Consider the following 12,941-nt stretch of genomic DNA (forward strand, 5'->3'; position numbering starts at 1 on the left):
ATGAAAGATGTTTGTGTACTCGTCTTATTCCTCCATAGACTTCTAGCTTGTTGGCAAATTTGTTTTTTTGTGTCCCAGACATTGTTTAGCAAGGTAAGTGGTCTATAGATGGGTTTTAATGTTTATTGCATTGATAAGTAAATATGATCTTGGTCTCTATGTACAAGTCAGGAGAAAGGATTTTAGAAGCTCATTTTTCCCCAGGCCCCACTCTTGGCAAGGGGAAGAGATCCAGAGCCTTCCAGAGTAGGGAGAGCAAACTCTGAGGGCAGAATGACAACAGAATTGACCGGTTTTCTGGTCCTCAGTCTCCAACATACTGCATTAGCGAGGTGATAATCTCTTGAAGTAATGAGAGAAAACAGGGCCTGAGAAAAACACCTTGAAATAATGTACTCCAATCCCCCACTTTGTAAGGAAATTGAGGGTCGGTGACTTGTTCAAATCACCCAAAATTAGAGAGAGAGCCAGATACGTGAGCGCATCTCCACTGTGTTTCTTTCACTTCTCTTCTGTTCATCTTCATGGACCCAGGCAGTCTTGTCAGAGGTGGAGAAAGCCTGAGTGACACAGACTCGTGGGATCATTCTTCTGAATAAAATTTCCACACCACACTTCGGTGAAACCTGTGTGTGTGTGTGTGTGTGTGTGTGTATTGTCCTACCTTACCTTCCCATTTAAAGCTTTCATAGCCTCCACTGCATCTTCTCGATTACTGAAGTGCACAAAAGCATAGTCTCGAATCTTCTTTACCCTCTCCACAGCACCTGGAAACGGAAAGTAGCCCCATTAGCAAACCTGAGAGAGCCCTGAGAATGATTTTATTTATTTGGTTTTTTTTTTGGAGACTCATTACTCAGGTAAAGATCTCATTGAGAATATTCGCTATGTCCAGGTTTAGAATTCTACACGTTCAACAGAAGCTTTTGTTTGTAATTTTTTTTTATATCCCCTGTATTCTGCCTTATTGTCTGTTATGGATTTGTGTTTTCCACTTCCTAGATTATAAGATCTTTAAGGATAGAAGCAGTATCTTATTTTGTCTGGCATACAGTGAAAAGATAGTAACTTATACTTGGTGAAATATTCATTGAAGTGATTTGAACTTAACTATTGGTCATCCTATAAATCTATACTTAGGCGATTGCCTTTTACAATTTTATGGCTTTTCCCCCAGAAAAATGTTTTATCTCTTGATTTATGGAATACAACTTTAGAGTTAGGAGAGACTTCAATGATGTACTTTAAGTTTTTTAAAAAATTCATTTGACCTTCATGTATGTATTTTTAACTTAAAGATTAGGAATCTAGGGTTCTGACAAGGGAAGTGAGATTCATAAGAGTTGACATAGCTAGGAACTAGAACACAGAATCTCTTAACTGCTTATCTGATATTCTTTTGATTAAAAAAAAAGTAGTTTCTGAAAGAACATCGGAAAACCAAGATAGTTCCTTACCATGCTGTTCATAATATCTACATGTTGGAAATAATGTAGATATCCACTAATTCTACCTTGAGGAATGTCTTTTAAAGAAGCACTCCTATATGCAAAAGGATCATGCATAAAGACATTAACTCTACCACTGTTGAAATAGCAAAAATGAAATCACTTAAAGTCCATTTTCATGAGATTGATGAAATCACTTAAAGTCCATTTTCATGAGATTGATTAGACCTAGTACATTCGTATCAAATAAAATGAGAACAAATAGACCTATGTATACTTACGTGGAAAGATTTAAGACCTATTGTTAAATTTGAAAGGTTGTAAAATAGTAAGTATAATACTGTAACATTTATGTTTTTAAAATTCCAACCCAAATATATACACACATAAATAGGAATACACACACAGAAAGAGAACTGTTAAAATAGAGGTAACTTTAGGAACGGGGAGAAAAATTGGAGAGAATAAAGGGAAATTTCATATTTTAATTTATATGCTTCGGTATTCTGCAAACATTTGCAATGCTGATTGGTATTATTTGTGTAATAAAAAAATAACAAATCAACCTAACCCATTTTCATATTGAGGCGCTGCTGCATATGTTGGTGGTAACTTATATATATAAAAAAAGTTTTACCAAAATGGTTGAACTTTACATTTTATTATTAAAATGTTGCTAGAAAATATTGTTGATGACTCAACCTTAAAAAGAAGTTATTCCTGGAGGGAAGGTGAAAGGGACACTTTTGCAACTTGTTAGCAGTTAACAGTTTAATGTGCCAATTGTCCTCCTTCAGTGACACTGACTCGGGTGTATCTCAAGAGACTGGGTTTCTTCTCTTATCCTAATCACCAGACATAACCTATGATGGGACCCTTCCCCAGGGAGGACCAGAAGAGCAGATAAGGGTTCTCCATTGTCCTCTCCCTATCAAGGTTCAGTTATCTATCCTCTTAGATTCAAAGTTACAAAGGCAATCACATGGTTCAACGGCTCTAAGTTGTCTTTTGGAATAATGGTAGGGCTGTAATGTAGGGATCATTTAAAACCATTGTGGCACCCCTCTCGTCCCTCAGCATTCAACCCTTGACTTCTTATGGCAGTGGCTGTCCAGAGCCCAATTGTCTGGCGAGGCTGAGGAAATAAATAAAGGTATTTGAGACCACAAAGCAGGGGACATGGAATTAACTGACCTTCCAGCACGGTCTCTTTAGTCCTTCAGTGTCAGGTAGTGTAACTATCAAAACCCAACCTTATAGCTTGTCCTGGTCATTGAGAAGTGAAGGGGGGGGCCAATGAGGGTCTCTATCTTTCCAGTCTTGGCTCCATTCATTCTTCAGTGCTGCCCTTCATCGAAGCTCTTCTCGACCCTTAGCCCCCTGAGAACAGGATCTGTTTCAGGGGCGTCCTGGTATTAGCATCACCCAGGTCCTACCTAGTACCGTGTGCACAGATGCCTCTCTACAAATATACATGGAATGAGCAAATATTACCAGTCAATTCACACTCTAGCAAAGGTGGCATTTCGGAAGCTAATGGTTCTAAATGCCCCCAAATTCTGCTCGCAAATAATGAAACCGGCTTGCATTTTTAAGCAGCACTCTTCAGCTGCACCTGACTTTGGAAATCTTAATGTATGAAGATTTAGCCTCGTGAAACAAGTTAGAAAGTGAGAGTTTGGTTTTCTCCACAATCGTATTCACCACATGGCTTATGATAATATGCCCCTTCTTGAGTCTATAAGAGTTTGTTTACCCATGGTTGTTTGGCAGAGGGTAGAAGCGATAAAATATCAGTGGTCGTCATCAGCAGTGTTGCAAAAGACTCCGAAGTCATAATACAGGGAATTGGAAAAATACTACTGTGTTCATGGTCAACTTGTCAGCAGTGCATCAATTAGCAGAAGGGAAACACACCTGTTATCTGAAGGGAAGATGATCAGAGGGCCACAGTTCTCCAAGTGTGGTCCTCAGACCAGCTGCATCAGCTTCCCCCCGGAACTTAGGCGAAATGCCGATGCCTGGACCCACCCCAGACCCGCTGATTCAGAAATGTCCCGGGGGAAGGGCCCGCAATCTGTTTTATGCCCTCTAGGTGATTCGGATGTGAAACTGTTTTAGGGAAATCAGATTTTGTAGAATGACTATAATTGGAATTTCAGCAGAGAGCCTTAGGCTACACTGGGGATGAACCTGTTTTCAGCCCCAGTTTCTGTTCTGATTGTCACTTATTTCTCTGAATGGCAGTAGAGTATTTTCAGGTTAATCAGGGTTAAAATAATAGGGTCAAATATTTGCCGGGAATATTCGGGCTCCTCTGAGGGATCCAAACTTTCAATAGGGTTTTTAAAGCGGTATTTTCCTGTTTCTCTCTGAAAATTTTCCTAGATAAGTATAAACACACCCTTTCCACTGGAAAATAAACTGGTTAGCTCTGATTTTTTTCTTCCTAATACAGCAGGTGTCTGCTAGTTCTCCACCCTCTATAGTTCATATTCTTTGGTGGAGTGCTGAGAAGGTGCCACACATCAGTATAGAGCTCTGAGCTGTGCCACCAGAGGGAGAGAGGAGAGAAGGAGAGAGGGAGAGAGCCCGCATTTATTATTTTCATTATAACCAGGAGGACCCAAGCACATGTCTCCCTTTAACGCGATAAGCTGATGACCAGTGACCAGGAAAGGAAGCAGTCTTGGAGGTCTCATTCCAGACTTTTCCAAAAAGCAAAAACAAAGCAAAACAAAACAGGAATGTTTTAATTAGATAAAAGGAAGAAATATATTGTGCAACTGTCATCATCATGCATTTCTAGAACCTCTTCGTGAACCCAAACTGAAACCCTGTATCTATTAAATAATCATTTCTGAGTTCTTTCTCCCCTGTCCCTGGGCAGCTACCATTCTGCAGCCCGTCTCTAGGACCATGCCTACTTCAGGAATCTCGGATAACTGGCGCCATACAGCATGTGTCCAAGGTGCATCCATGTCGTATGTTTCAAAAATTTCCTGCAGTTTAGGTGTGAGTGCTGGTCCCCACTGCACACACATTCCATGTTTTATTGCTCCAACCCCTCCCGCGTGGTTTTCACATCTTGGATGATACAGATAATACCGCTGTGAGCACGGTATGCAACTATCTGTTCAAGCCCTTGCTTTTATTCATTTTGTGTGTATGCCCTGAAGTGGAATTGTCAGATTATATGGTGATTATCTGTTCTTTAGGACCCAACGTGTAGTTCCTCCACTGATGGCATTATTTTGTGTTTCCATCAACAGGGCACATGGTTCTCATTCCTCCAGCTTCTCCCAACATCTGTGTCATCTTCTTTGGTGATCACTACTACTACTATTGCTATCTTGGCAGGTGGAAAACGGTTTGGGGTTGCATTTCCTGGGTGAATAGCGAGTGACGTTGAACATCTTTTAATGTGCGTGTTGACCATGTGTCTATGACAATTGCACAGTATTCATTGGACAAATATACATTTGAAGTTTTACTTAATTTTTGGTTGACGTATTGTTTGCAGATGTTTTCTCTCATTCTGTGCGTTGCCTTTTCAGTGTTGAAAGTGTCCTCTGATGCAGTTTTTAATTTGGATGTAGTTCAGTTAATCTATTTTTTCTTTGTTGCCTGTACTTTTAATAGCATCGGAGAGTGTACTGCCAAATCCAATGTCATGAAGCTTTACCCTATATATTCCTCTAGTGTTTTTTTTTTTAAATAATATTAGCTTTTTTTGCTAGTCTTTGATCCATTTTGAGTTAACTTTGCCTATTATATAAATTCAGACCAACTTTATTATTTGCATGTGGACATGCCATTCTCTCAATACAGTTTATTGAAAAGACTGAAACAAAAGGAAGTATCAAATAAAAATAAGAAGGTAGGAAGTCAACACAGAGTGGGAGGCAGCAGAGTAACATCTAAACATGCACATATCATTCCTCTGCCCACAAAAGCATCAACTTTCATATCTCAGCTCACACGTCACTTCTCCTAAACATGAGTCTTTTCTGTGCCCCAAGGATAGGCTGTCAGGGCTGTTATTCTTCTGGAGCATCTCTTTTTTGGGGGGGAGGGACAAAGGAAGAGGGTGGGAGAGAATCCCAAGCAGACTCTCTGCTGAACATGGAGCCTGATGTGGGGCTCGATCTCCCGACCCTGAGATCATGACCTGAGCCAAAATCAAGAGTTGGACACTTAACTGGCTGAGCCATCCTGGCTGTGGGGGAGGCTCTTCTGGAACATCTTAAACTCCTTCCACACACACAGCACACCTGTTTGCTCCTCCCACAGTGCTTGGCACATGGGAGCTACTAGAGTAATGATAGTTGAATGAAGGAGTGAGTGAGTGGAATGAGGATGGGGCATGGAGGTCACAGAGTGGCTAAGAACGTGGTCTTAGCCAGACCTGGATTCAAATGTGGGATTTGCCACTTGCTAGTTGTATGACCCTGAGCAAGCAATGTAACTACTGAGTTTTGGTTTTCTCACCTTTATAATAGCAGAAGTGACCCTGCATCCTAGGATCATGGTGCTCAGTAGGTGACTCATGCTGTGAAAGTGGAAAGATGCTACCACAGTGATAAACTAAGGCCAGAGTGTGTTCCAGAACATGCTAATTCCACAAGATGGCTGGTCAAAAAATGAGACCCATGGTCCAAAAATTTGGGAAAGGAGCCATCCTACATTTCCTTTTGGAGACTTTCAAAGCATATTAGAAGTTCAAGGACTCTGATAAGTCCTGCAATAAAACAGAATCTGTTTAATTGCCCTGAATCTGGTGTTTATGGATTTATTTGACCATGGACCCCTTTTATCAGTAGCATCTATTAACAGTCCACAGAATTAATGTTCTGCAGAACTGGCTTTGGGAAATGCTCACTTGGACATTGTTTCTTGAAATGCTTTACCTGTCTCACTATTGTAGTTCCTATAGGAGAAAAAAGGGACGAGGGATGAATCTCATGGTATAAAACTGATACTGCAAAGTAGTGACAAGATGAGCAGCAATAATTATCCCCCTCCACTCCCTCTGTTCTTTTCCCTTCCTTTTCACCCAAATGAGTTTCCTAGAATTAATTCTCACCTCCCTATTTATGTACCTGAAGTCGTAATCATATTCCATTCGACCAGTGGTTCTCAACTGGGGGCAAATTTGCCCTCCAGGGAAATGTCTGGAGACATTTTTGGTTACTATGTCTTGGGAGTTGTTACTGGCATCTAGAGGGTAGAGGTATGGGATGCTGTTAAGATTCTTATAATGCCCAGGACAGACCCCCCACGACCAAGAATTATCTGGCCTAAAATGTTAAGAGCACTGAGGCTGAGAAACCCTGCCTTAGATATAGTTCTGGCCATGCATTCATCAACACAGTTAATATTTATTGAGCATCTACTATGACCCAGGCCCGGAGACAGGGGCTGAGGAGACGATAGAAGCCAAAAGACCTTTATGGGATTTATAGTCTAGTGAAGGGAATGTGCATTAATTAAGTAATCACACAGATAATTGTAGAGTTATAATGTCGGTAAACGTTTTAGGACCATGTGTCTCTTTTTCTCTAATCCCAGGGCTGGAATATGGTTTTTGTAGTCCACATGCAATTATAGGAATGCTAAATGAAAGCTATTCTGTTTAAAGTCACGGGAAGTCATCTCAAGCACAAGTGTTTTTAAAGTATTCCTCGAAAACTTAATCTTCTCTAGTGTGTCTTACCTGGTTTAATATTGTTGAATTCTTTCTCAATCATCTCTTCCGAGGTAGACAGCATCAGGTTTCTCACGTACAGGATTTTCACCGAAGACATCGTGTCCTCGTCCACCTCCACTTCGGGCTCCGCCCAGTCTACTGCGATAGGATGTCCCCATAACTGAATCCTTCCTGTTCAGAAGGATCACAAGTATGATTAGTTACACAGAAATCAGGACAATATCATCTTGGTTCGCTGAGATGGCCTTTTAAATGCAACCAATGCTTTTGAGCATATCTTGATGGAGCCTGAAAACCAATATTACAAGAGGTGATGATTGATTTTAAGAAAACTTCCAATTAAATGGCAGAACTAGCCAGAAGGGAGTCCTGTGTGACAGATGGCTTATTGTAATAATTGAGCATAAAGGGAACTAGGATGTGGTTTGAAATGGAACAGAAATGAGGCAGCAATGGGCAGGTTTGGGTCTTGGGCCAGCTCTCGCAGGGTGTGGGGAGGTAGTTGTTGAAAGGGAGGTGGCAGAACGGGAGAAAGGAGAAAACATGGATTTAGGGCTCTGACCTAGAGTCTGACTTCATGAAGCATTAAAAAGGTCATTAGGAAGTATGTTTGCTCTTGTTGGGAGCTGCATGACCAGTTGCCACCACCGAGCTAAAAACTGATGTGTGGGCAGGAGTGAGCAGGGCTCAGGGACCCCTAGTTTGTTCTCTGTACCCTACACTTGGTCAGGGCTCTCATCTGCCGTGTTCCCTCCAGTTTCCTGACAGCACATGGACAACTTGGGAATCTGCACAAAAATATTTTATTGCATTCAAGAAGACAGCAATGGAAGGGTCTGTGATGAGAAACTGAATTCTTTTTGAAGGGGTAGTCGTTACCCATGACTACATCTATTCTTGTATTTCTAAAGTTGCAATTTATTGAGCATCTTGCCCTATATACTGTGTTTTCCATTTGCTACCTCAGTTCCTGCTCATAGTCACTCTGTGGGGGGGAAGTAGGGTGGGGTGGTCAACTCAATTTCTAAATTTGATTGGAAATCTTGTGTGTTTTTTATTAGTTGTTTTGGAAGAGCTTTAAGAAATACCCAACCTGAGTCCCACTCATTGGTGTGCTGGACCCAATTCCTTTCCACTTGCTATACTAGACAGTTACATGTTCAGTTTTATAAATCAGTTGAGGCCATCTTGGTAGCTTGGAATCAGCCACAGTGGTACCATTCATTCCACGGGGATCTGCAATGTTACAAGTCAGGGCTTGGATTTTCCCCGGGAGTTGTCTATGAAAGATTGACCAGCTCATTCCTGACCCCAGGACTCTCCTTCCTGAATTTGATAGGAGTGGTCCAGGCCTCAGGATTCTTTTTTTTTTTTTTTAAATTAATTAATTAATTAATTTTTTAATTCTTATGTTAATCCCCATACATTATATCATTAATTTTAGATGAAGTGTTCCATGATTCATTGTTTGTGCATAACACCCAGTGCTCCATGCAGAGTGTGCCCTCCTCAATACCCACCACCAGGCTAACCCATCCTCCCACCCCTCTCCCTTCTAGAACCCTGTTTGTTTTTCAGAGTCCATCGTCTCTCATGGTTCGTCTACCCCTCCGATTTCCCCCGCTTCATTCTTCCCCTCCCGCTATCTTCTTCTTCTTCTTCTTTTTTTTTTTTCGTAACATATATTGCATTATTTGTTTCAGAGGTACAGATCTGAGATTCAACAGTCTTGCACAATTCACAGCGCTTACCAGAGCACATACCCTTCCCAGTGTCTATCACCCAGTCACCCCATCCCTCTCACCCCACCCCCCACTCCAGCAACCCTCAGTTTGTTTCCTGCAATTAAGAATTCCTCGTATCAGTGAGATCATATGATACATGTCTTTCTCTGTTTGACTTATTTCACTCAACATAATACCCTCCAGTTCCATCCACGTCGTTGCAAATGGCAAGATCTCATTCCTTTTGATGGCTGCATAATATTCCATTGTATAGATATACCACTTCTTCTTTACCCATTCATCTGTCGATGGACATCTTGGCTCTTTCCACAGTTTGGCTATCGTGGACATTGCTGCTATAAACATCGGGGTGCATGTACCCCTTCGGATCCCTACTTTTGTATCTTTGGGGTAAATACCCAGTAGTGCAATTGCTGGATCGTATGGTAGCTCTATTTTCAACTTTTTGAGGAACCTCCATACAGTTTTCCAGAGTGGCTGCACCAGCTTGCATTCCCACCAACAGTGTCGGAGGGTTCCCCTTTCTCTGCATCCCCGCCAACATCTGTCGTTTCCTGACTTGTTAATTTTAGCCATTCTGACTAGTGTGAGGTGGTATCTCATTGAGGTTTTGATTTGGATTTCCCTGATGCCGAGCGATATTGAGCACTTTTTCATGTGTCTGTTGGCCATTTGGATGTCTTCTTTGGAAAAATGTCTGTTCATGTCTTCTGCCCATTTCTTGATTGGATTCTTTGTTCTTTGGGTGTTGAGTTTGATGAGTTCTTTATAGATTTTGGATACTAGCCCTTTATCTGATATGTCATTTGCAAATATCTTCTCCCATTCTGTCGGTTGTCTTTTGGTTTTGTTGACTGTTTCCTTTGCTTTGCAAAAGATTTTTATCTTGATAAAGTCCCAATAGTTCATTTTTGCCCTTGCTTCCCTTGCCTTTGGCGATGTTTCTAGGAAGAAGTTGCTTCGGCTGAGGTCAAAGAGGTTGCTGCCTGTGTTCTCCTTTAGGATTTTGATGGACTCCTGTCTCACATTGAGGTCTTTCAACCATTTGGAGTCTATTTTTGTGTGTGGTGTAAGGAAATGGTCCAGTTTCATTCTTCTGCATGTGGCTATCCAATTTTCCCAACACCATTTGTGGAAGAGACTGTCTTTGTTCCATTGGACATTTTTTCCTGCTTTGTCAAAGATGAGTTGACCATAGAGTTGAGGGTCCATTTCTGGGCTCTCTATTCTGTTCCATTGATCTTTGTGTCTGTTTTTGTGCCAGTACCATGCTGTCTTGATGATGACAGCTTTGTAATAGAGCTGGAAGTCTGGAATTGTGATGCCGCCGGCTTTGCTTTTCTTTTTCAACATTCCTCTGGCTATGCGGGATCTTTTCTGGTTCCATACAAATTTTAGGATGATTTGTTCCATTTCTTTGAAAAAAGTGGATGGTATTTTGATGGGGATTGCATTGAATGTGTAGATTGCTCTAGGTAGCATTGACATCTTCCCAATATTTGTTCTTCCAATCCATGAGCATGGAACGTTTTTCCATTTCTTTGTGTCTTCCTCAATTTCTTTCATGAGTATTTTATAGTTTTCTGAGTAAAGATCCTTTGCCTCTTTGGTTAGATTTATTCCTAGGTATCTTACGGTTTTGGGTGCAATTGTAAATGGGATCGACTCCTTAATTTCTCTTTCTTCTGTCTTGTTGTTGGTGTATAGGAATGCCACTGACTTCTGTGCATTGGTTTTATATCCTGCCACTTTACTGAATTCCTGTATGACAGGCCTCAGGATTCTTGAAAGCACCTCAGTTAATTCAGCCAAAATTGAGAACCCTATTCTAGCCCATTAGCCTTTGCCATCCTGGCCTGGGACCACAGGAAGCCGTCAGCCGGCCTGCAGAAGGCTGCAGTGGGCAGAATTGGAGGAGGTATGGTTAGCAGTGACCTTCCCATTTACTCCTCCATATGTTCTTACTGACCTCCCCAGCAGGTGACAGCCAGTATCCTGAGCCAATGGAGTTAGCTGTGGATCACAACATTGGCCACACAACAAAATCATCTGGAAAACTTAAAACACCAGGGCCCTACTCTGCACCTCAGGGAAGTAGATTCAGCTGATCTGAGGTTGATTTGGTTTCTGGTATTGTTTAAAAACCTTCTCAGGTTATTCAGATCTGCAGCCCACGATGGACAGCCACTGACTTAGATCAAGGGTTCTCAAACTTGGGTCTTGGTAGTGTAGCATCCTGGGAACTCGTTACAAATGCAAATGAGCAGGCGCCACACCAGATCAACTGAGTCAGGAACTCTGGGGGTGGGCCCTGCCCTCTGCACTTTCACGAGCCCTCCAGGTGATCTCCGCGCTGGTTGATGGTGGAACCACTGCAAGAACTTTCCTCAGAGCGTCCTCACGATGCTCGCTAGCCTCGGGGTTGGACGCCAAGACTGTGTTGCACACACACACCTCTGCAAGGATACAGTGTTGGGAGAGAGCTGCCACTGTCTGCAGGGGAGGTAGGTGGCTGGGGGAGCAACACGTCACATTAGACAACAGTTTTCTGTCTCCAAGTCTGGATCAGTTAAGAAGGAGGAGCTGCTTGTGGCTCTTATCATGTTTGCTAAAGATCACCTTCTTTCAAACTAGACTCTCCAGATGATTGCCAGTGACCCAAATCCTCTATTGTTGTTGAATCGACAGTGAGGTAATAAGTAGGGTGTCCAAGTGGGTAGCCGACTTGCTCACGAGGTACAACAGCAATGAACAGTCGGCTCTGGTCTGCTCATTCATGGTCCGTCTGCTGAGGACGCCCTCAGACTCACACGCAGCTGAAGAAACTCAGCTCAGCTGGGGCCTTGAATGCCATGGGTCAGCAGAGGAGGGGAGGGTGCAGGTCATTCTAGTGGGAGATACAGCTTTCGGGATAAAGGAGACAATGATCAGCATGGCATTGCCTAAAACACAGGGGAGTTGATCCTGCTAGAAAGAAGGGTTTTGTTGGGAAATGGAAGGTAAGAAATATGTCTGGAAAGGACTGGAGCCTTGAACAATAGGCTCAGTTTGTTCTCGGTCTCCTCGGCAGCAAGTAGTGGGTGATTATTGTTGAACCGATGAGTGAGCAGCACCATTCAGCCCACCGACACGTAGAGATCAAATTCCCACTATTCGCCAGAATTGTCAAAAGGATGACCTGATATATGGGGAATGCTAATCTGGTGGGGATGTTCAGGATGGAAGAGGCAGAGAGTGGGGTACATCCAAAAGAGAGCAGAGCTGGGAGAATAATCTGGAGTTTTTGAAAACAGTCTCTGTTTGGGAATATATGTTTTTAGACCCCAACGATGGTCTGAGATCAGGATGGATACAAGGGACTTTTCATGGAAGAACTGTTGAAGAGGGGAGTTGAAGAGGATACCAAAGATTAAGTTCAGGTCACCGAGGGGCTAAGGACACCTCAGGAGGAGTGTCAGGGGATTCTCTGCACCTGTGTGGCCCAGGATCTGACCATCGGGTGGTGACAGTAGTGAAAGGAAGTATGAAAAATACCTATCTCTCTAATGGATTTGGCAACTTTGGGGGCTATCTCCTATCTTTTCACTTCAGCTGCCTTCATGAAAAAAAAAATATTTTAATTCATTTGAGACAGAGAGATAGAGCATGAGCAGGGGGAGAGGCAGAGGGAGAGGGAGAAGCAGACTCTCTGCTGAGCCGGGAGCCTGACATGGGGCTCCATCCCAGGACCTAGATAGAGATCATGATCTGAGCCGAAGGCAGACGCTTAACCATCTGAGCCACCCAGGCGCCCCTGCCTTCGTGAAAATATTAATAAAAAATCCTCCCTGAGGCACCTGGGTGGCTCAGTTGGTTGAGCTTCCAACCGACTCTTGATTTCGGCTCAGGTCATGATCTCAGGGTCGCGAGATTGAGCCCCATGTTGGGCTCTGTGCTCAGCATAGAGTCTGCTTAAGATTCTCTCTTGCTTACAAGTGTCACTACCATCTGTCATCATATGCTATTACAATATCATTGACTATATCCCTATGCTGTACC

General features: G+C 42.6%; 1 protein-coding gene across 1 annotated transcript in view; it reads right to left on the bottom strand.

Moving 5' to 3' along the window:
* The window catches only part of A1CF (APOBEC1 complementation factor), a 74,902-nt gene that overhangs the window by 12,808 nt on the left and 49,153 nt on the right, over nucleotides 1-12,941 (bottom strand). Inside the window, exons 6-7 of the mRNA XM_035008387.1 lie at nucleotides 7,165-7,329; nucleotides 670-767 (exon numbers count right to left, since the gene is read on the bottom strand). Coding sequence (XP_034864278.1) covers nucleotides 670-767; nucleotides 7,165-7,329 — 263 coding nt within the window. The remainder of the gene's footprint in view (nucleotides 1-669; nucleotides 768-7,164; nucleotides 7,330-12,941) is intronic.

This window comes from Mirounga leonina, unplaced genomic scaffold (genome assembly GCF_011800145.1).
Source record: "Mirounga leonina isolate KUSES-001 unplaced genomic scaffold, KU_Mleo_1.0 Mir_152, whole genome shotgun sequence".
Classification (NCBI taxonomy): Eukaryota; Metazoa; Chordata; class Mammalia; order Carnivora; family Phocidae; genus Mirounga; species Mirounga leonina.